General features: G+C 40.9%; 3 protein-coding genes across 6 annotated transcripts; all 3 read right to left on the bottom strand.

The window, feature by feature from the left end:
- Positions 1–3,506: 3,506 nt before the first annotated feature.
- hyal1 (hyaluronidase 1) lies at positions 3,507–7,279 on the bottom strand. 3 transcript variants are annotated; one of them, XM_035153148.1, is made up of 4 exons: positions 7,162–7,279; positions 5,965–6,872; positions 5,775–5,864; positions 3,507–4,618 (listed from the first exon to the last, which is right to left on the bottom strand). In XM_035153148.1, exons 2-4 carry the CDS (start codon positions 6,868–6,870, stop codon positions 4,292–4,294), a joined length of 1,323 nt encoding a protein of 440 aa, XP_035009039.1. In that variant the 5' UTR covers positions 6,871–6,872; positions 7,162–7,279; the 3' UTR covers positions 3,507–4,291. The 3 variants fall into 3 exon arrangements, with proteins under 3 accessions (XP_035009039.1, XP_035009040.1, XP_035009037.1); XM_035153149.1 differs by having other exon boundaries at positions 5,965–6,780; XM_035153146.1 differs by having other exon boundaries at positions 5,965–6,875; positions 7,162–7,276.
- Positions 7,280–8,463: 1,184 nt separating this feature from the next.
- Positions 8,464–13,879, bottom strand: hyal2a (hyaluronidase 2a). 2 transcript variants are annotated; one of them, XM_035150814.1, is made up of 4 exons: positions 13,533–13,879; positions 11,124–12,096; positions 10,482–10,571; positions 8,464–9,582 (listed from the first exon to the last, which is right to left on the bottom strand). In XM_035150814.1, exons 2-4 carry the CDS (start codon positions 12,051–12,053, stop codon positions 9,190–9,192), a joined length of 1,413 nt encoding a protein of 470 aa, XP_035006705.1. In that variant the 5' UTR covers positions 12,054–12,096; positions 13,533–13,879; the 3' UTR covers positions 8,464–9,189. The 2 variants fall into 2 exon arrangements, with proteins under 2 accessions (XP_035006705.1, XP_035006698.1); XM_035150807.2 differs by having other exon boundaries at positions 13,629–13,879.
- A 4,697-nt stretch (positions 13,880–18,576) lies between these two features.
- tusc2a (tumor suppressor 2, mitochondrial calcium regulator a) lies at positions 18,577–22,370 on the bottom strand. Its single transcript, XM_035150845.1, has 4 exons — positions 22,216–22,370; positions 21,294–21,535; positions 20,349–20,469; positions 18,577–19,281 (listed from the first exon to the last, which is right to left on the bottom strand). The coding sequence occupies exons 2-4, from the start codon at positions 21,440–21,442 to the stop codon at positions 19,216–19,218; spliced, it is 336 nt and encodes a 111-aa protein (XP_035006736.1). The 5' UTR covers positions 21,443–21,535; positions 22,216–22,370; the 3' UTR covers positions 18,577–19,215.
- Positions 22,371–22,389: the final 19 nt, after the last annotated feature.

Below are 22,389 nucleotides of genomic sequence, written 5' to 3'. Positions count from 1 at the left end.
GTGCCAGATAACGAGGTACATGGCTGAATCAACATCCTTATTGAGCAGTGTGACGGACGTTGGGTTAATTGAGAGCTTGAGGCAGTTGGTTTTACACTTATAGTCTCTGTAACGTCTGAGAGAACAGAATGTGTGACGGGTCATCAAGGATCCTGTGTGCTAGTGTGACCACAGAACCTCCGTCGATGGTCTGAAGGGAAGGATGGTCCTTTGTGCCCATCACCCCCATAGCTGTTTTTACCATGTTCTCGATTTTTTATTTTAACTGGAGTGTGAGAGTGCTGTTCCATGCTGCCTTTCCATATCTGATTTTGCTTTGTAGCGTGTAAAATATCGACATGACGTCGGTGTTACAACAGTCTATGTAGGAACCCTAACCCACACAGAAAGTCTACATGTGCACTCCATTTCAGATTGTAGTCCAGCTGTATGCCCAGATATTTAAAAGTGTCTTAAAGGTGGTAAATTTGTCTCAAAGTGTGTAGAATTTGTTGACATCTAGTGGTGAAGTTGCATGTTGCAGCTGAACACCCCTCATCTCACCCTTCCCTTCCAAACATGAAAGAGAACCTGTTGTAGTATAAAAACTCAAAAGGTGTTTAGTTTGTCCCGTTTGGGCTACTGTAAAAAAAACATAGAGGACCCGCTCCCAATGTAAATATAAAATATTAAAATATAAAGGGCCCATTCTAGGGTAAAGAAAACAATAATTCGTACAATTTAGATGAAACGCGTGAAAACATCACTAGGATTATTTTATATAAAATTTCTGCCAATAGATCCCTTTCACCTAAATCTTACACACTGAACCTTTAAATAGTGTAACCAGCATCTTGGTATCAATCATGTTATTCAGCCCTATAAAGAGAGCAAGTGTATTTCTCTAAATGTGTAACTATTCCTATAAGTCACCTTTGTAAGGGGAGTATCCTGCATTTAAAGTTCCCGATCAATGCAAACCACCTGTTGGTGCCGAATCCGCACATGGATCCTGTAACGTGCATCAGATCTTTAAGAAACCTGATCAGAGAGTCAACTCCTCTGAAGGACACAGGCCCGGAGCGTGACGAAGCAAGTTATTAAACTGAGAGCGAGCGAGACGATCTGCAGGCCGAGCAGCAGGGAGAGGCGAGACGTGACCATGGAGGGGTGACAGAGTGAGACGCCAAAATGAAGAAATGCAGAGATGAGAGGATAGAGAAACAGAGGGCCTGCCAGACCTGACGGAGGGCGGAGGAGAGGATGAGAGGAGACCACTTGGAGTGAGTTAACAGATCAGAATGACTTTCTGCTCATGAAAGACAATTTTCCAATTTGGGGGATCGTTTTAAAAAGCCTCCTCTTAATGTGTGAAATTCTCCAAATAAAAAACGCATCAGAGGTTTCAAACTGTTGTAAAATGTAGTTTTCAAGGTTCATGGACTTAATTTACAAACACAGAAATACCAACTAGAACACTGCATTCTGAATATATTGACTTTTACCTTCTGCCAAGGAGTTTTCACCCCTATCCATTTGTTTATTGGTTTGTTTGTGAACAAGATTATGCAAACATTTATGGACAGGTTACAAAGAAACTTGGAGGCAAGAGGCAGTATGAGTCAGGGAAGAACCCAATCAATTTTGGTGGGGATTTGGTTTAGGGGACTATTGGCTTTGGCGCGGGTGTCATTTTAGTTTGTTAGTTGGTTTGTATTGTTGTTTACTTGTGTGATTGTAGATTACGCAATGAACTACTCGATGGATTACAACTAAACTTGGAAGGATGCAGTATTGGTCTGGAAAGAACCCATCAAGTTTTGGTGTGGATCTGGATCCAGGATTTTCTTTAGTAGACATTCTCTCTGATTTCCCAGGGAATAATTAAGGGAACCTAATGAAAAATACTCAGGCTGATAGGGACTGATATCTATGAGTGTGTGAAATTTGGTGCAGCCTGATTGAATTTAAGTGGACTGCTGGGCCTTGGCGGAGGTTTGCTCTCTGCTGAGTGTTATTCTAGTTTTAAAAATTGTCCACACATTAACTTTAATAATCCCCAGTTTATTTAAAACAACGCTCCATTAATATTATCCCTCTTTTCCATTCGGACAGTGGGAGTGGATTTTTACGCAGCCGCGGTGAAAAACAACTATTATAATGACAAACAGTGTTGAATGTCAGTCACTATAAGACGCCTGTCATGTTTATTTTTCCTGCCATTATCAGTAACTGCAGGTATATTTTGTGTTTTAGGGAATGGCATATGTTGTGCTTGGTCTCTGAATACCAATTAGTCAATTAGGTTGGTCTTGTTTAGAAAAGCTGCACAATCAACCTAAAAAACTAAATTATTCTTTTTTAAAAGCGCAGGCTGCAGATATCTCTCCACAGCTTTGACAAAAAGCATCTGTCTCCTCTTCGTTTCCTCACAATCCAGCCAACGATGATAAAGCCGGATATAGGAAACAGCGAGGTCTTGTGGAAGTCCGTTTTTCCATCCCGCCAAAGTCTCACGGGGACAAAGGGTGGAAATTACAATCGACAACAGCAGGCTATCAGATAAGACAGTATTGTACACGCCACTTGAAAAATGTATCAAACATCCCCCTGTGCTCTGTCAGGTTCTGAGTCATTGAGGGTTATTTCACCCTGGGAAATGTAGCTGCAGCAGAGGTGAAGTGTAAAGTTATCTCAGTCAAATAAGGTTTTATCATCTGCACAAGTTTGAACACAAACACTCAAACTCGGATGTTACTTTCTTCAGGTTAGCTGTCTCACAGCACCACCTGCTGGACATAAACTTCATAGCCAACATTTTAAAGTAAAGCCTCAGCAAGAAGAATTCAGATGCTTTACTTTAGTAAAAGCAGCAAAAAAGAACATAACATTTTTCGATTACAAGTAAAAATTTTACTTATGTACAAAAGTATTATCAGCTAAATATACTTAGAATGGCCTCTTAGAACAGAGTTTGTTTTATAAGATTAGTTTATTGTCTTATAATCCCCTGATCTATATATTTGTAAGCAGGTTTTTACATGTATTTTGTCAATACATTTCTTTCCAGCTGGTTAAATATCTAGAAAAATGTTATTGGCTGATAATGTTTTGATTCCAAAGTAATTATAAAGGTCAATTTGTTTTTGATTCCAGACAAAATCTCACAAACTTCTTAACAGCAGTACCTCAGGACTTACTTTTTACCACCGAATAATGGAAATATTTTAACCAAATTAATTGGTGTTTAAAAATGAGAAGAAAATCTATGACTTTAGAATGAAATGTATAAATAATCAAATGAGAGGCTACAAAAACAATACGAGGAAATTTCTAAATAAACAGTTGATGTAAATGACAAAGATTCAATATGAAAGAGCCATTATTACACCTACCAAAACTGAGGGAGTTCATTAGATCAATTAAGCCCCGGAAACATTAAATTATGTAAATTAATTAACAGGCGAGAATATTTCCCCTCTAAAAGATTCACATATGATCTCCAAGCCAAATAAAGAGAATCAGGGTTACTGACATGTAGTTTTATTCGGTCTGGTCATACATGGAATATTGATCATTACCAACTCTAACAGCATATATATGTTTCTGTTCAGTCAGATCAACATGAAAACATCGACACTCCAGGTAACAGACAACACTCCAGGTAACAGACAACAAAAGAAGTGTTGCAGGCAATCCATGATGATTTACCTTCTTGTAACAAACATCAGTTTATTGATGTTCATTTTAAAACTAAAACCCAACCACAATATTATTAAAAATTAAAGATGTCATCCAGCCACATTTGAAGACATTTAAAAATACTTTAAATAATCATTCGTGTCTGAAATATTTTTCCACTCACACAGACGAGGTAATTAGCGTCAAAATCTTTGAATTACATCCACTAGATTCAAGCTTGGAAAACTTTCCCTTTTCAGCAGGTAAATTAGAAAAAAATGTTTCCCTGTGTAAAACTCTGCACATACGATTCTGTAGTGTGAAGATCAAACATACAAATAAATTAACAATAAGCAAAATATTAGAGTGGAGGAGACTTAAAGTGGCTATAGTAAAAAAAAAAAAATACATGAAATAAAATTATCCTCCACTTAAACTAAGGAAAATCATTAAGTAAGAAAACACATAGGTCAAAGATTGGGGACATTTGCATTGACAAGAGATGATATGCACTCGAGCAGAAAACGACCTGTGGGTCAAACCAGCCCCAGTGGATCATTTTCACACTTTACTACATTTATTAGACCAATGTTGTCTTTGTATTACCTAGATTCCCTCACAGGAAAGTCTCTCATCCCTGAGTGGGCTTGGAGCAGCTCTCACCTCCCCACCCCGGGAAACAGCTGCACTGAAACTCAGACGTCTTGAATGTGACCATGTCGGCCCTCATCCGTCCTAAAACTTTGTATTTTCTCCTCCCGTCCGGCCCCTCCTTAGACACCACCTTCCACAGAGCGGGGTCCAGGTGCAGGTAGGCCCTGGAGGCCGGGTTCCTCCTCTGACACCGGCCCTGGGACGAACACATCGTCTGGCTGCACAGAGTGGCGGCTGACGTCACATTCACCAGGTAAGGACCCAGCGTCTGATCGATGTAGAATTTGACAGATTCACAAGTGGCCTGACAACACAGAGGAAACAGAAAATATTTTACACCTTTGTTATCATTTTACAGTGTGTTTTAATTAGGGGCTTAACGTTGTGCAGCCAAGTTTAGCTCATTCGTCTGTGCCAGATCTCCACTGTTCACAAACACATCAGTGAGACAAACTGTTTCCTCGGCTGACGTGTGCCTTCTACTATCAACATGTACTACAGTTTACTCATTTCCACATAGTAAGGCCTTTAAAATGCAAACAGGTTGCACAATTATTTTCCAGTCAGTCAGTAGTGTGTGACACACACACACACACGCACACACGCGCACGCACGCACGCACGCACGCACGCACACACACGCACGCACGCACCCGTAAAAGAAGAAGTGGTTTTAACTTTGCTGTAGATCAGGGGATTTTTGACTCAAGCGAAGTCATGGAACATATGAATGTAAATTATTCACCACTCAGCCAAAACATTAAAATCAGTTACCATTTTTACTGTTCACCACAGACGATAAGGAAATCATCGCCATTTTCATTTTTTAAATGTTTTTTCTTTAAGAGATAAATGACCCTGAACACATAAAGCTCAACATAACTTTTAATAGTTAAAAATCTCCCTTTTTACAATAAAACACCAAAATCTCTTGTCTTTATCTTAACCCTTGTCTAAGTTCATATTCATGATCTCACAGAGAAGCTAATCAAACCTTTAACTAAAGTTCCTGTTCTCACATATCACACTCTGGTGACAGTCACATGAAAGCTAAAGTTTTCAGTGAATTACACAATAACTCCTCCACTTCCATCGTCATTGCTGCTGCCCTCATCTCCATCAGACATTTTCTTATGTGTAAACACTTTAAACGTTAACACACCTTTCCATTATTCTAAAAACTGTTTCTTCTAATTAATGCAGTAAATATTGTGAATTTGTTGATGTGTTCAGCTGCACGCGGCATCAATTTGACTGCTTGAATAAAGCCTGATGAAGTGGAGATAGGTTGACACATGCTTTAACAAACATTTAAAAAAAATCTAGCTTTGTCATGATCGTTTCTGACGCCGTCACACTAATATGAATTGCATATGGTTTGAGATGAGAGATGAGAGAACACAGACAGTAAACCAGTGACTGCGGCATTTATAAAAAGTGAAACATAGCTCTTTATTGTACCTTAGACATGGAGAAGTAATTGTTGCCCCACAGGACCATCCCTGCAGACCCTAAAGCAGCGCTCTCCCCGACGGTGTAGACCAGGTGCTCCTGCAGGAGGAATAACAAAAATGAAGTAAGAGAGGATAGAAAACAATGGGGAAAAAAAAGAATCCCTAAAGAGCATTGAGTTCAAACAACAGCTACTTGCCTGCGAGAGGAAATCTAATGTGTATGTGTAGACGATGCGGGTGTAGGGGTACACAGGCGGTGCTGAGGGGGTCACCTGAGCCCCCACTCTCATGGCCTCCAGGACGCGGTGGCGTGTGTAGAGGAGCACTTCTTCACCAAGGCCTCGCAGGTTGAGGCTGAGGTAGATGTCAGGGTACAGAGCATTGGAGCTGTTCCACAGCCACAGCAGCTGGTCGTTCCTCTTCATCGCTACAGCCGGACACTCCCCTGAGTAGTTTACTTTGTTGTGCAAATAGTTGTAGCAGTCTGGGAAACCGTAGAAACCCCACAACCCGTTTGGTCTTTCCTTTTGTCCCAGTTTCAGCGTTTCCTCCATGAACGCTCTCCCTGCTTGCTCAAACTTCACCCGGGCTGCAGCCTTCACCTGCGGGGGGGTCCAGTCCGGGTGCCTGGCCCTCACCAGCGCTCTCGACGCATCCAGGTACACCTGCTTACTGTCCCAGTTTCTCTCCCACACAGGCTTCCAGCTCTCCCAGTCCACCACAGCCATACCCTGAAATGCCCTGTCTGGGATGTAGGTGTTGATGTCTTCAGAGGCCAACCTGAGGTGTTTATCAAGACTGGCGTTCTGTGGGACCCCGCCGTTCACAGCCTCCCCTTGGCTGGAGTACCTGGGATACAGACCCAGCTTTTCCGTATAGAAGATGGTGATGTTGTCACCCAGGAAGGTTTGGTTCAGGTTCTGGGCGATGTCAAAGGTCCCCAGGTTGAGGTCCACGCCATACTTTGAGAGGCAGTTCTGAGTGGGGGCGTTCCACATGCTCAGGAAAGGCACCTGGGAAAAAGAGGATGTTTTCAGCCGCAGGCCTGAAATGAGGCCGAGCAGACTGCAGAGCAGCAGCAGTGGAGGAAGACAGGAACTCATCCCTGCTAAGTAAAGAAGAAGAGAAGTGTTCAAACAATGACGTGAGAGGTTATTGCCACATTAATCAAAGCTGCCTTTGAGAGGATGCGAGGCAACTTTGGTCTCGACAGTCCTAAGCAAATAATTCAGAAAGTGTACACAGGAACCAAGAATTTCAGCTTGAGACTAAACGTGGTCTGTTCTTTGTTTATCAATCCATGATTTTCCATAAGATCCCACGTTCAGAGTTGGAATAAAGTGATCAAACAAATGCTAAATGTAATAAAGACAAAATGACAAACACTCACTTACCTGTTCAAACACCGGGCAAAGATTTCAGCTTGTGTGTGTGTGCGTGTCCTCAATCTGCAGTCACATGATCAGAATCACGTGCAGGAAAAAGGGACGGGATAAAACCAGAAGCGGTCACAGGTCCCCCCACCCCCGACAACCAATCAGAGGAGACATGCAAATCCTTTCCATGGAGCGTCCGTATTTAAAGCCACAGGGACGTTAAAGCCTGAATTATCCCTCACGCAGTTATCCCGTGGGTTCAATAAAACATGAGAATATAAGTGAAAATAAACAGTTCACCAGGGTCACATGGGAGATTTAACTCTGAATGGCTGTCAGGGGGGAAAAAGCCATAATGAACTCTTCCACCTCCAGATTTAAATGAATGCCTGCTCAACTCTTAGAAGCAGTAGAAAATAACTTTTGGCTTAACAGCACCCTACAATTACAGAGGGGTGAGGCGGAAGCCGACAAGATGTGTCCCTCCCTGAGGACGAGCGGGCTCTGGCTCCCCTCAGAACCCAAATGACATATTTTCACCATCAAGCTTAATTCTAACCTCCGACAAGGAAGTTATATTTGTGTTTCTGTCTTTGCTTGTGTGTTTGATTTTCAGCAGGATTTTACGCAAAAAACTTTACAGGAAAACTTTACAGATTTCCACAAAACTCGGATGTGGCATGTGGACCCATACAAAGTGTCAGATCTTGGACATGTTGTACCACTTCTTTCTGAGAGAAATAGGAATATTTTTTGATATATTTTTAGAGGATTCAAATGTGGTTTCATAACAGGACTGTTGGACCAGAGTGCCGTTCTTTATTGCAACTAACAAGGTCATACTTGTATTATCTGAAAACCACTTGCAAATCTTTGTTTCTTTTAATAATGAAAATATGATCCACAAACTATCCCAAAATCTGCTCTGGTTTCATCCTCCAGGTTATTGCCATGTTTTTTCCTGCCTTTGCCAAAAAGTTCTAAACCCATTAGCAAGAAGCTTGGTGGAAGGATGCAGAATGGGTCAGGGAAGAACCAATTCAATGTTGGTGCTGATCCAGATCAGAGGACGGATCCAGGACTTGTTTTCACTTTCTTTAACATGGCAAGATCAGTAGTTTGACATTTTCAGCAATTTCCCAGGGAATAAGTCATGGATCTTGTCTTTGGCGCAGATCCAAAATAAAAATCCAGATCTTCCAGGTGACTGTTCTAGTTATTACAGCAAGCAATACAACCATTGCTGTATTATCTGAGAACCATCTGTTAAACCTCTAATATATGCAATCGTAAAGGTTGTTTTCAAGAGAAATTACTCAATAAGTTTAACAAAGAAGTTTATTTACTTTGAAAAAAAGTCAAATTTGAGAAAACAGCATGAAGACAGAGGTGATAATGTCAGTAAAACTGTGGAACATAACAAAGTGTCAGAAAAATGTCTCTTAATGTTTGTGCTTCTGAAATCAAATAGCTGCTTTTGAGCATCAATGGAGTCATGTAGTATTTTAAGAGAAAACTACTAGTAGTCATGTTTTGGACATAAAAATCAGAAAATATCATATAAAACACCTAAAAAATACATTCAAATAAATAGTAACACTTTAATTGCCGCCATTAGAAAAAGGTCATGAGAGAGGTCGTGTTGAAAAAGATCAGGCACTTCAAATCATATTGTGCGATCACCAGATTTAAGTGCATCAATTCCACTTTCACCACACAGCGGCCGACATACGCCGACTCATTCACCACATTTCCTCCGCAGACGTGCTCCCTATGAGAAACATGGAATTTGACACCTTGGAAAACAGTGACCGAGAGGAAACCGAGAGCAAAATGTAAACAAGGTCATTTCCAGCGAGCCCTCTATTGTTTTTAAAAGATTAAAAGTTATAAACAAATGTAACTTTGAAATTTCCACAGTGTTTCTTATGAAGTTTCACTTTGTGTCATCCATATTTTTTACAGCAATTCCAAGAAAAGAAAATGACACCCCTCCGCTCTGATATTTTGACACACACGATGCGGCTGTCTACTGTTTATGGTGCTTTAACAGAGGAGCAGAGAAATAATCAGTAAGATCACACATTGCAGCGCTGAAGCCATGGTTGGAGCCGCCCCCCCTCTCTGGTGCAGGGGGTCCGTCTGATCGCAGCCCTCCCCCTGGTAGCCGCTGAAGCACTGGCACTGAAACTCAGTTTGGAACCTCGTCACCTCGGCTTCGCCAAGCTCACCCGTCACTGTCGGTTTGTCGTTCGGCCTGCTGATGCTGTGGGTGAGGGGGTTCAGGTGCAAGTAAACATCGCTGTTTGGGTTTTTGCGCAAACAGCGGCCGTGTGAACCACACAAGGTCTGGCTGCATAGCTCTGCTGCTGTGGAGACGTTGAGGAGGTATTGACTCAGCGGCCCTCGGAGATACGCCTCAAGGTTGGAACAGCTGGTCTGGAGAGGAAGAGAAAAGGAGAAGTCACTCCGTCATTCAGCTAGGTCAACATTCACACTTTAACTTATTCTCTTTCATACGCATACAGTTGAGATGACTTCAGGAAGTTTAAAAGAAACCTCAAAACCTTTTTGTGTAGTATTAAAGAAATGTGATCATGATTAACTTCAATATTAAGTTTAACTTTTTCATTCACCCTTAATATTTCTAATGAAGTCACACATGCAACATGAGCCTGTTGATTCAAAACAAACTGTAGGAAAAAATAAAGGCTTTACTACATTTAAAGATTTAATTATAGAATAGAATAGAGTAGAATAGAATACAAAGTCTTTATTGTCATTGTATTGTGAAATGACTGCTAATGAGTGCAACTCCTGGTTGGTGCATTAAAGTTAAAATAAAAGATTAAAAGAACGCATTGCACAAAATATATGCATTTATATTATGCAAAATATGAATAATGCTCAATCTGAAATAATGTCTATACTATATTTATTACTCCTACACTGTAAAACAAATGGATAAAATATTTACATTTTCACTGGAAATGACTAGTGTTGTTTGAAATGAAACATAAGGGTTTTATCTCCAATTAATATCTGTCCATCTTGTGCATTTTTGTTCACTAAAAGATTATATTTGTATTCATAGTTGGCTGATTTGAAGATTTCAAATAAAAAAAATCAGCCCATATACGACATTCATGTGACTACTGCAGTCTCTTTGAAGCTGAGCCCTGAGGAGTGAATTAGTTATCAAATGACTGAACACATGACCAACAAGAGCATCGGGTCAAAACCTTTCCAGATGATGATGTTTGTGTTCACATTTGTGAATTGAGTCTGAGTGAGGTTAATTAGTTTGTTTGTTTTATGACTGGTGTGGTGGTGCTTACTTTGCTGCTTGCATAACCTGCATCTCCCCACAGGATGATTCCAGCTGCTCCCAGAGCCACGCTCTCCCCGATGGTGGAGACCAGGTCAGTCTGTAAAAGATCACACGGCATTTTAACCCCATCACATTTTAACCCCATCACAAGCAAAGGTCAAACCCAGATAAATGAGTATCATCGTAACAGGGTCAGATTGTTAGAGAGTCGTATGCTACTGTGTGTGAAGTGCAGCATGTCCATTAACTCCTAAGGAAACAGTGTATAGGGTGTAAGCAAGATTTTTCGACCAACACCCATCCTGCCCACGTCCTGCACACACGAACGAGAGGTGCTGGGGTGTCTCTCCGCTCCTGAACAGGAAATGACTGTAGCTGTCGATAAAGAAAAGCTGAGCCATAGTTCCATGCAGCATGCACTGATCAGAGAGGGGCGTGAGCCAGGGTGCTGAAGGTTAGAGCCACACTGTGATTGAGAGTTAACCTTTGAACAATAAAAGTCCATATCAGAATTGTTTAGTATCATACATGACCATCACACTAGTCATTTTTAAAGTTCACGAGAATGATGGACAAGAAAGAAAAAACAGCTGATAAGGAAGAAAAAACAAATTCAGGACCGGCAGAATTTCTAAAGTTAGAGCGTCACCTCTGTCAGCTGCTCCAGAGAGTTGGTGTAGGTGGGCTGCGTGTACACAAAGACAGGACGCGCCAACCCATCGCCTGATGATGCCAAACGCATCCCCTCCCTCACTCTGTTCCGGACGAACTGACGTCCGGAGGAAGAGGAGCGCAGCACAGTGCCCATGTAGATGGATGGGAAGAGGGCGGTGCTCTCGGTCCACAGCCATTTCAGCTGCTCGTTGCGGGCCACCTCCACATCAGGGCAGCGGCCGGTGTAGTTCTCCACAGTGTGTCTGTAGTCGTGGTTGTAGCAGTCGGGGAACAGGTAGAACCCCCACAGCTGGTTGGGTCTCAGGTTCTTAGCTTGCTTCAGCGTCTCCAGCATGAACTTCCTGGCAGAGATTTCAAACTCCTGCTGGGCTACTTTTGACACCTGCTCCGGAGGCCATGTTGGGTTCTTCTGGCGCACCATCTCACGAGAATGTCTGCGGTAAATGTCTTTGGTTTCCCAGTTGCGTATCCAGAGTGGGCGCCACTCCTCCCAGTCAATAACGGCCAGACCTTTGGCCTCTGGCTCACGTATATACTTCTGCACACTATCTGGCATCTTCTCCAGGTGCTGCGTGAGACTGGCCATCTGTGGCAGCCCCCCGTTCACCGCCGTTTTATCCGGCTCGTAGTAGGGGTACAAGCCCAAGCGGTTCTTATAGAAGATGGTGAGGTTCTGTTTGACAAAAGCCTCATTGGGTGAGGCCACGATCTGGAACTGGCCCAACTGGAAATGAATGTCATGCCGTGGGGCACAGTCCTCAGTCGGGGCATTCCAGGCGAGGAGCAAAGGCTTTTGGGAATACAGCGGCCATTGCGTGGGTTTCAGTCCCAGAGCACAGAGGCAGTCCCACAGCAGGACAATAAGCAGCCATACTTTCCAGTCACACAAAGTCCAGTACAACATGTCTTCAGATGTGGATCGACAGAAAGGACCGTCACTCTCTGCTCTATAAGTCACAGAGGAGAATGAAATGTTTTAGATTATTGTAATAATAAGTGGAATTCCCCAGCACATTCATTCATAAAGTCAGCATTTCAAAAGGAAACTTTTGTGTATTCAGTAGAGTTTAGTTGTATGCACTAAATGGAAAAACCCTCCAATCAACAGCCTGTATGGCTGCAGAGAGCAATTATATAATAATAATAATAATAATAATAATAATAATAAATAGAATTTCATTTTTTATTTATTGAAAGCCTCTTTCTATTTATGAATGTATGTTATAGGTCTTAAGATGTTTATTGACAAAAGACTGTGAGTCTGCCCAACAATTCACAGAGGACCCTTAAATTTAGTTATTTTGTTTATCTTTATAAATAGTGACAATATCTACCTTCAGCAGTGGTGGAAGAATTGACTTCATAAGTACAATAACATTAACAGAGAGTAAAAATACTCTATTACGAATAAAAATCCTCCATTCAAAACTTGAGTACAAATATATTAGCATCAATATAGTATATGAAAGGGCAATATTTCCATTTGAAATTTAAGTCATTGTATAAAGTAACATAAAGTGGAAATACACAGGTACAAGTACCTCAAAATTGTACTTGAGTACAATACTTGAGTAAATGTACTTAACCTAAGTAATTGTAATAGCCTTACCTTGACCAAATGCAATACTTCTACAATGAATGCATCAACACTTGCAGTGTATTCAATCAATGTGATGATTTTGTTATTTTTGTGCTGAAGGAAAGTTTTGAATGCAGTACTTGTGATGGAGTATTTCTACTCTGTGGTAACTCAGCATCTTTTAAATGTTCAAATTCCTAATCAAAATCATGCAATTCAAAGGCTAATTACACGGTTTACATCGTCTTTACACTTTATATATTAATTCTACTCTATTTACACTTTTTAGAGTTCCTTGTGTTTGTATTGCATGTTTACTTTTTTTATTACTTTATTTTTTACTGTCGTCTTTGCTGCTGCAACCCAACACATTCCTCCATTTTGGAACTTATAAAGGATCATCTTATCTTAACTTATCTTATCTTCTTGTCACTTTTACTCATGTAGACTAATCTTACACCACTGTCACTTATTAGAAATTAATAACCATATTAAAATCCCCACTGGGAATTGTACTCAAACACAATTCTGAGGTACTTGTGTAAATGTACTTCTGTTTTTTTTCCACCAAATATCTTCTAATCAATAAAAGAAAAGGTAGAAACTAACTTCAAACATACGCTGTACAATCTAATCAATGCTAAAAAACACGTCCTGTGTAAATAATGACCGAAAACAATCGGAATCTTGATTTACACCCTCAGAAGTATTTCCCCCAGAGCGAGCGCAGACCTCTCGTGCTCTCTGCGAAACTTCAACACGTGACATTTTCTGCTACAGACAAACTGTTAGAGTTTAACTAACCGGCCTCAGAGGAACTGTCGTCGAAAGCGATGAATGAGTACAAAGACGAGTGAAGTCCAGTAAAAGAGAAATGACAGCAGCCTCCCCCTCTCTTACCTTCACCCCCAGGCTGAGGAACCATTCCCAAAGAACGAACACACACAGGAGTCTGCTTCTCCGAGACGCGTCTTCGGAGCTGCCTCACAACCACCAGGAGGAAACCAGTGGGAGCATTGTTTTGAGGAGAAAGGGACGGAGACAAACGAGGAAGCTGTTTCACAAACACATGTGTGGCGGCTTCGCGTCTCCTAGTCCCCGCACCGTCCTGCTGCCAGTGAGGAAAGTGAACTTACCCCCTGCGAGGTTGTCAGAGCCGGAGCCAAACCACTTTCAGGATGTTCCATTCTCGCAGGGGGGAAACAGGGGGGGGGAGCGGCGAAGCGGAGCGGACGTGCCAAAACTCCCTCCAGCCTGTGTGATGTCCTGCTGCGACGTGTTGCTTCACCTCAAACCCTCCTCATGACCCCAGGCAGAGGTGGGCTCCATTTTATGTGTGTTTTTAATGTGGAAAAAAACTAGATTCAAAAGATGTCCCCCCCCTGGTCCTGGTTACAGCCGCGGACTGGACGAGTCCGAGAAGTCAGAGGCATCCAGTGTCCAGATCCGAGTCAGATTCATGAGAGGTCACAGCAGCCACATGGCTTCAGAATAACATCAGACCACTAATGATCAGCCTTCTACATTACACTCAGATGTGGGCTTATAAATAACTATTTACACATCTACAAATGTGCACTGCAGGAAAAGTAGTGCTGCACATTGTATATCCAAAAGAATGGACAATTGCAAAATTACACAACCTCGATCCCCATCTTTGTATTGCACATTTTGAAAACAACATATAGAGTATTATTTCTACTTTTTATTGTTTAGTGTATATTTATTTTTATTCATATTTCTACTTCTTTTTTTACTCATTTTCCACATGCACTGCTGCCTCATTGTGCTGCTGTGTCAATTGCATGTATTATTCATGCATTTCAATGGGAAATCCAACTGTTAAAGGTTCAGTGTGTAAGATTTAGGTGAAAGGGAAATGGAATAGCCCCTGATATTTAAATAGTTTATATTTAAGTCAGGAGTGGGTCCTCTCTACGGAGGCAGCCATGGTTTTCACAGTTGTCCAGACTGTAAAAACTAAACACCTTTTTAGTTTTTATGACAACTGAAGGCTACCACAGGCTTTCTTTCACACCATAGGGTTGAAGTACTCTATTAAACTTTAAATGTGTATAATATTCTAACATCAAAATACTGGGTGGATATTCATTACCTCAGTAGTATTGATGCATTTAGTAGAGATCCATTTAGTTCCAGTGACCTTTCTACATTACAGTCAGATGTTATAAATATATCTATCTTTACAAATATCTACAAATCCTGCGTAGACTAATTTACTGTGAAAACATGCAATGATTCATCATGGTCCTTTAAGCACCTGCCAACCTTTTTCAAATGTGTTTTTGTCAAATATTTAACATTGCACGACAGACTATTTTACTGAAAGGTAAAATAAGAAATAATCTGTCATGGGATCCAGATTGTTATATAATAATCAGATTATAATTATGATAATCATATCATGATTATAATACAAAATTCTGAATCCTAAAACAGACTTTTATACTATGATTAGTTGGTGTAAACAGAGGACGTGGTTCTTTCAAGTTTATTGCTTCAAAGTAGCAGGAAGATCGAAGTCAAAACCACAAATACTGCATCTCTCATCTGAGAAGGAAGTATTGTTCTAAATTTGTCAGATGTTGTGTTGAGGTCACTTCCCATAATAAGAAGATGCTAAAAAAAATAAAAAAATAACTTTAGCCTGTTGCCAAAAACTCCTGGTGGACAATTCAAATCCAAAAACAATGTTTAGTTTAATGAAAGGGAAGCAGGGAAAGTTCTCCTGAACTTTGGATAACATTGTACTTTTACCTCACTGTGTTTACAGCATCTTCCATCTCTACTTCGTAGTCAATGTTTCCTTCATTTTGCATGGAAAACACAAAACTCATAAATTATGGGGCAGTGTTTTGATCATTCACAAATTGTTTAATGAGAACCAACATGGTTAACTATAAGTAGTCGTGGAAGTATATCAGATCTTTAACTTAAGGTGGTAATAGTACCAATACCACACAAATACTCGATCACAAGTGTAAGTCACAATTCTACTAAAGAAAAATTGAAGTATTGTCCAAAAAAAACACTCTGAAATAGTATCATAAACTAAAAAAGATCAAAAGATCACTCAAATGTACATAAATACACATCTATAGTTATAACCCTATAGTTAAATAACTTTCCAGGTCAAATGATGAATGCAGGTCTATTGGTTTTAATGACTTGTAGTGCTGCCACTTAAGTAACTGATTTTAATGTGTTTTTCCACTAATGCTCTGAGCACACTTCAGACGGTGGGTACGAGGCATCTGGTACACAGATGTCACTGCTGCCCGAGGTGTGTGATGACAGCCACTGGCAACGGCTCGGTGAAGTAACTAAGTACCACATGCTGTCACGTATCCAAGTACTGCAAATAGGACAGTGCACAGCCAGGGCGAGGGATGAGGAATATCAGCGATGAGAGGGGAGGGGAGAGGCCACACACTCACTCACACATCATCAACCAATTTAAAAAACCTGTGATCAGACTGAGCAGTTTGGTAGAAAACCAGCAGTCCTTTGTTGGGTTTTTCCAAGAACGGCCTTTCTCTGAAATTTAGACTTTCCCTTTTGCAGATACTGGTGAGCTGGGGGATGTCCGAGCACATGATCGTTGGGGTGACGAGGTGGAAGTGAGGCGTCTTCCTGTGTCAGAGTTCATTCTGCCGTTTGTTCTCTGAGCTTTTGCTGACTCACATCACCATGTCATCGGTCTCTCTCTCGCTTTCTCTCCCTGTTTGTTTGAGGAAATTGTGGAGCGTGAAACGACCCGCATGTGAATGAAGCCTCCGCTCGGCTTTCCTTTAACCTCTGGCTCCTGAGCATTACATCAGCACCAGTCAGGGACCTTCAGGAAGCAAAAACAATGGCAGGGGAACTGCAAACACAGCCTTCCACTTTTAATATGCCGAGCAAACACTTAAGAGGATGGCGACACATTTGGTAATTGTGTAAACTGGAAAACTGGAATGATAATGTTTGAAGTTAATGTTTGAAATGTGAGAAGGGCTTCAATGTAACTTGATGCCCCTTAAACTGGTTTATACAATTCACTGCTTCTTTTTTAACCGAATCAGACGTTCATGTGCATTTATGTATTAATGAACATGGGACATTACCATCAAATTTCCTAGAAAACACATTTTTTCATTCAGTTCTCTGTGGGGTGAAAGTGACATAATTCGACTAAACTCGGATAAAATTGGCTAAAATAAGCACTTACTGTAAAACCGCTACAGTTCGTTAAATGACTCTCTTTGACTGTTTGTAATTCAAAGCATGTCTTAGTTCTTTTTCGAGGCTGCTGATCATTTATAATGACTATCTCTCCCAACCACAGCCACATGGACAGCTCAACTATGTATACACACATTGTACCGATTAGGGATGAAAACAGTTAAGCAGTGGCATATTCATGAAGTTCATAAGTTTGTACAAGAGAGAGAACATCCTTCTTATGCAGGCCGGACTCAGCAGCGAAACATCAGAGAGCAGTGGGGAGGAAATACATCAAAGTGACTGACCTCTGGCCCAAAACACACCCAGCCACATTCCACACAATTACAGACACCAGAGAATGCCTGCAGAGGAAGCCCTACCCATTTATTGTGCGGATCAGTAAACACTGAAATATGTTTACGCTGTAATTAAAGTTTGATACAGTGCCAGCTGGAAACACCAATATATCTGGTTACCATTGAATCTGTAGAGTTTTACATCAAACATCATGTTGAATCATCAGGTTTAATTGTGTCTTTTGTACAGTAACTGTTCAGGATTATCTTTAAAAGGTAAATCAGAAAGCTGTTAAACACCATAATCAACTCACAAAATCACTCAACTCATTAGTTAGTTCAGGTATGGATTTCTGCTGCCCTCTAGAGGTTAAATACATTATACGTGGTTTCTTTAAAAGTTAAAATAAGTTGTATTCCAAAACTGCGTAACTCCGCAACAGCCCAATAGTCCCTTTATGAAACCACATTTAAAAATCACTGGATCCTGATTGTTCATTGGTTGTTGATTCTTTTCATCAGGATCGATCAGTTATTCCCTGATAAATCTATGAAATTTTGAAAAACGCTGTTTTACAAAGTAAAAAATAATTCCTGGATCCACCCTCTGATCCAGATCTGCACCAAAGTTTGATGACTTCTTCTCACCCCTCCACAAAATTTCATGGAAATGAGTTAAGTGCTTTTTGCGTAACCCTGCTTACAGACAAACAAACACATAAAAACATAACCTCCTTGGCGGAGGTAATAAAAGTTTGCAGATTAGCCTAATGTTTCCCTGATCGTGAATCCTGAGACAAATCTGGTTTCACTTTAACACAGCAGACCTAACGGCGAGCGTTGAAGAGCGAAACTCAAGAAGGCAATTCAGAAAAGCTAAAAATAAAACACGTCAGCTGTCATGCAAGTACAGTAAAGGCTGGCTGCATGTTTAAAAGTCAACACTCCATTGATTGAGCTATAGTTATTGCACCATGTGTACAAGGACTTTTAATTTTAAAACTAAGATTAGCTGATAAATAAATAGTTTGACATTTTGTGAACAACTATTATTTTTAGATAAGAGAAGATCTTGTTTGTTTAATCTGTCTAAAAACCAGACAGGAGGGAGAATGCTATCTTTTATCTAAATCTTGACAAGAAAACAAACGTCTAGATTTCCAATGATGTACTATTCCTTTGATGTGAAGCGTCTCATCAAATAAAGACGTATGGGACCAGAAAGTCAGATGACGTGTAGTGAGTAGATACTGCTTCAGCCATAACCCACTGCTGATAAGACACCATGAGCTCCTTTGAGAAAAAAGATATCTTGACTCCAGTTATTCAGCTCAGTAAACCATTTATTCAAGTATTTCCAACTAAGAAATCTGATATTATTTACAGTACAATATGTTCACTAGTGCAGGTCTGAGCTCCAGTCACTGAAACAGACTCAGACATGACAATGTAGAACATGTCCATATGTACAAGAAATTTCACAATCCTTCATTTTCCTACCCTGTAATCTCTCTCATCAGCCTCTGACACACATTCACACAAACAAACCTAAGTGCACACATGTACACATACGAAGACACAAACAGAGTCTAACACTCTACGTATCACAGAAGGCATAAACTGTTAAAGCCTTTTCACATCGAGGATATTTTTCCCTGCAAAAAAACTCAAGAGAAAAACAAGAGAATCACAACTCTGTTTGATGTATTCTCTAAGACTGCTTACATATCAGCTGGGTAGTGGAAACACAACCTGTACCGTCACTACTGTTGGGAATATCAAAAATTGGATTTTTAGTGAACAGGGCACTCTGACCATCGCTGAATTCAAATGTATAACATTTCATTCATGATATCAATTTAACGTGACACTGGTTCCAGTCTCGACCGTCACTGGAACAACACTTTGCTCCGAGATGAGTACCTGCGGCTGCGCCTCATGGCAGATCGGTCCTGTGCAATGCTTCACACCTCACAGAGGATGATGGGGAAATCTACATGAATACACGGGTGGTCGAGCTTCACAATTCCCTGAAAAGAGAAGAAAAACAATATCGAGATTTAGCATAAACGATGATTATAACTAAACACCATGTCATCCTTAATGGAATTAGGGCCAGGTATAAAATAATGAGGAGGAAGATTCCTCATTGAGGAAGAAATGTCATGAATAAAGTCAAACTAAATCAGAGGAATATTTTTTTTGTAATTCATAAATTAGGTAAAAATGCCAAGAATAAATTTGAAATGTGGAGATAAAGTCAAAATAAATCATAGGACGCTATGCGAGCTGCCAGTTGTGTTATCTGTCCAAGACAGTTTCTCCAGCTTTTTGCACAATATCTTCAAAGACTGTCTGTTTATGTGCTGAAAGAGAAACATCCTTGATACTATTTCAGCAACTCAACAACAGAAGGCATTCAGTAGAGGCAGTCATATGAGCTATTAGTGCATTCACATGCTCCTCCGAAGGTCCAGTTTCCTGAGCTGTGAAGTCATTGTTCAAATGTGTTCATGTGCTTTGAAGTCAGTGTGTAAACATGGATGCTGTAAAGACCATGTGTCGTATTTATGTGTTTACAGCGTTTAAACAACACGTTGACACCTCTTTCCAATATCTATATGATAATGAGGAGAAATAAAAAGGGATCAGGTTTGACAGGCATATAAATAACTATAAATGTATGCACGTTAATCATAAAAACGTCTGTTTTGGCTAAAAAAAATTGTGTTAGGTACTTATAATAGAAAGGCATGAAGTTTGCAAGTAAGAGTACTATTTAAAGCTGATTGTAAAAACAAAATAATTGGTTAGTAAGAGATGACGCCAGCAATTTGGCAACACCGACTTTCCAAGTTGTCATTCTGACTCGAGGTGGGGTTCATGGGAATTTTCCCAGTTGGAAACTAATTTCTCTGATTATTCCGACGCCACATGAACACACAATAATATTAGTAGTTTGATACAGTCTTAAAAGTTTGACTTAAATCTTGAAATTTCAAATTATTCTCAATATACAAAATAGAAAAAATCCTCCTCATTCTTTTCCTCATGCTTGGCCCTGATACTGTTCTGTATCGTTTTGACCCTAACAAACCTGTGGAATCAGATTTTTCTGGATCCTCTTCAACTTGGACTTCTTTCTGCCGTTTTTTGTCACCACTGTCTCTTCGTAGAATTCGTGGGCGAGGTCACCGTCCTCGTCGTAGTATAAAGAACTGCAAGAAGAAAAAGGGCTAATTCAATCTTTCAAAGCTTCAAACAAAACAAACTTTGCTTCGAGTGATCTCGAGGCAGAGAGTTAGTTTTAAGTGCAGAGGTTCTGAGATGTCCACCACAAAGTCATGCACCTCACGTCAGCGATGCTCAAATTCAACATTTTGGTTTTGATAGTGTGTGTGTCTGTCTTATTAAGGTTTTGGCATGTGTGATCATCAACGTTTTAATTTGTCCCACATGGATAAATAAAGATAATGACTTGAGCTGTCCAAAACAAATGATGACTTGCACTCTTCACTGTGTTTACCTCACTTTGTCTGACTGGTTATGTTGACTTTCCAAAGACAACTGCTGATAGCAAAGAAGTGTCTGGATTTTCCTGAGGAACTGGGACATTATCTCTAGAAACAGACAAGAGCTGCTGAGCAACATATATGATATTGTCTTTGGGAAACCACGGTGGCCTCTAGAGTGCTGACAACGTGGGTCCATGCTTTGTGTCAGCTTGCGGACCTTCGTTGCGTCTAATTATCTCACTCCCCTCATTTAATTTGACAGCACATCAACATGGCCCCTCCAGAAGAAGGTATACAAACGGTGAACCAACGGCCTTCTGGACTAAGCCTGGACTTTCATACAATGCCCCTATTATAAAGACGTTCACCTCCGTTGTATCTGTGAGTGCGGAATCTCTGAGAGGAACAACTGAAAACCACAACAGATAGAACTAAGGCTACGTGCATTGGCCACACACCAGAACAAATACACACGTAACAATTACTGTGATTCAGGGTGACTCATTCCCCAGTGGTGTGTGATTTACCTCCTTCTGGTAAAAACAAAGGGTGTTGCACTTCTGGAACCTTTGAGCCTGGCCAGAGTCTGCTCGTTCCCCTCGACGGCTGCCTCGCCTCCAGCTCCACTGCCTGAGAAAGGCCAGACACCTTTGGCTTTGGATCCACTGCCTCCCATTTTCAGAGATAAGGCATTGCTAGTCTCCACTTAGAAGTTTGTTTCAATCTGGATGATGGCCAGACGCCCTCAGTCCCTCACTGAAGCCAGGATCTGGAAAAGTACAGAGAGAGAAAGAAAGAGCACGTCCTCAAAAAACCAGACCTGATGTAAACAGGATGATGGTGTTTGGTTGCATCCGTGACTACTGTCCACCGTAAAGCACCATCTTATTGACTGTCTACTGCTTGGATCGAGTGCATTTTTTTGATGAATAGCAACAAAAGCGCTGTGTTTAATGCACAGGTAACTCCACTGTCGATGGGAGTGATGATAAATATCATTTTAACCCCGCGAAACAAAGTCTAGCCTGCTGACAACATGGCTCTTCGCTCGTTCCTCGGGCTCGCTCCGTTATGCTAACTGCACAGGAGGCTAGCTCGCTAACCGTAGCACCATTCCACCGACTTCAAACGCAAGGCACCAGATTCATAACGTTAATTACATTTATACATATCAACCTACGGATATATATTTTGTTTTAAGCCTCCCTCACACTGTCTTTGTATTAAATAAAACGAGCGTCTCATGTTAGCTTACTGTGGCTAATAATAACTCCATCATGGTACCTGCACCTTTAGGTGAGTTAGCCCGTTAGCTGCTGCCAGCGACGCACTAGCCCGAGCTGCCTCCGAAACAAACACGGGATGATGATTATTATTATTATATTTAATGTCCGACACGACCACACAACACAGTGTGTTTGAATAACAGACTCGTGGTTAATGTCCTACCGTCTCACACCGTCATCTCCTGTCATGACTGTACCGCCACCAGCTACGAGAAGCTAGCGTTAGCTTGTTTTGGTCGCTGCGACGAGGCGATCAGCTGATCTGACACCGGCTGAAGCCGCACAGTTAAAACCCTGTGTTCATCTGCGTGTGTGAGAGAGTCAATGAAGACCTTAT

The sequence above is a fragment of the Hippoglossus stenolepis genome, chromosome 3 (genome assembly GCF_022539355.2).
Source record: "Hippoglossus stenolepis isolate QCI-W04-F060 chromosome 3, HSTE1.2, whole genome shotgun sequence".
NCBI classification, from domain to species: domain Eukaryota; kingdom Metazoa; phylum Chordata; class Actinopteri; order Pleuronectiformes; family Pleuronectidae; genus Hippoglossus; species Hippoglossus stenolepis.
Note: the sequence above shows the minus strand (reverse complement) of the source record. Positions and strands in the feature narration are given on the sequence as shown.

Excerpts from the sequence above, each read along its gene's own strand:
- hyal1 (XM_035153148.1), bottom strand. The coding sequence starts at position 6,870 with ATGAGTTCCTGTCTTCCTCCACTGCTGCTGCTCTGCAGTCTGCTCGGC. Across the intron at positions 5,865-5,964 it reads CATTAGATTTCCTCTCGCAG|GAGCACCTGGTCTACACCGT; the intron begins GCAAGTAGCTGT and ends TTCCTCCTGCAG. Across the intron at positions 4,619-5,774 it reads ATTACTTCTCCATGTCTAAG|GCCACTTGTGAATCTGTCAA; the intron begins GTACAATAAAGA and ends CTGTGTTGTCAG.
- hyal2a (XM_035150814.1), bottom strand. The coding sequence starts at position 12,053 with ATGTTGTACTGGACTTTGTGTGACTGGAAAGTATGGCTGCTTATTGTC. Across the intron at positions 10,572-11,123 it reads CTCTGGAGCAGCTGACAGAG|ACTGACCTGGTCTCCACCAT; the intron begins GTGACGCTCTAA and ends GATCTTTTACAG. Across the intron at positions 9,583-10,481 it reads CAGGTTATGCAAGCAGCAAA|ACCAGCTGTTCCAACCTTGA; the intron begins GTAAGCACCACC and ends CTTCCTCTCCAG.
- tusc2a (XM_035150845.1), bottom strand. The coding sequence starts at position 21,442 with ATGGGAGGCAGTGGATCCAAAGCCAAAGGTGTCTGGCCTTTCTCAGGC. Across the intron at positions 20,470-21,293 it reads TTTGTTTTTACCAGAAGGAG|TTCTTTATACTACGACGAGG; the intron begins GTAAATCACACA and ends TTCTTCTTGCAG. Across the intron at positions 19,282-20,348 it reads AGAAAAATCTGATTCCACAG|GGAATTGTGAAGCTCGACCA; the intron begins GTTTGTTAGGGT and ends TTCTCTTTTCAG.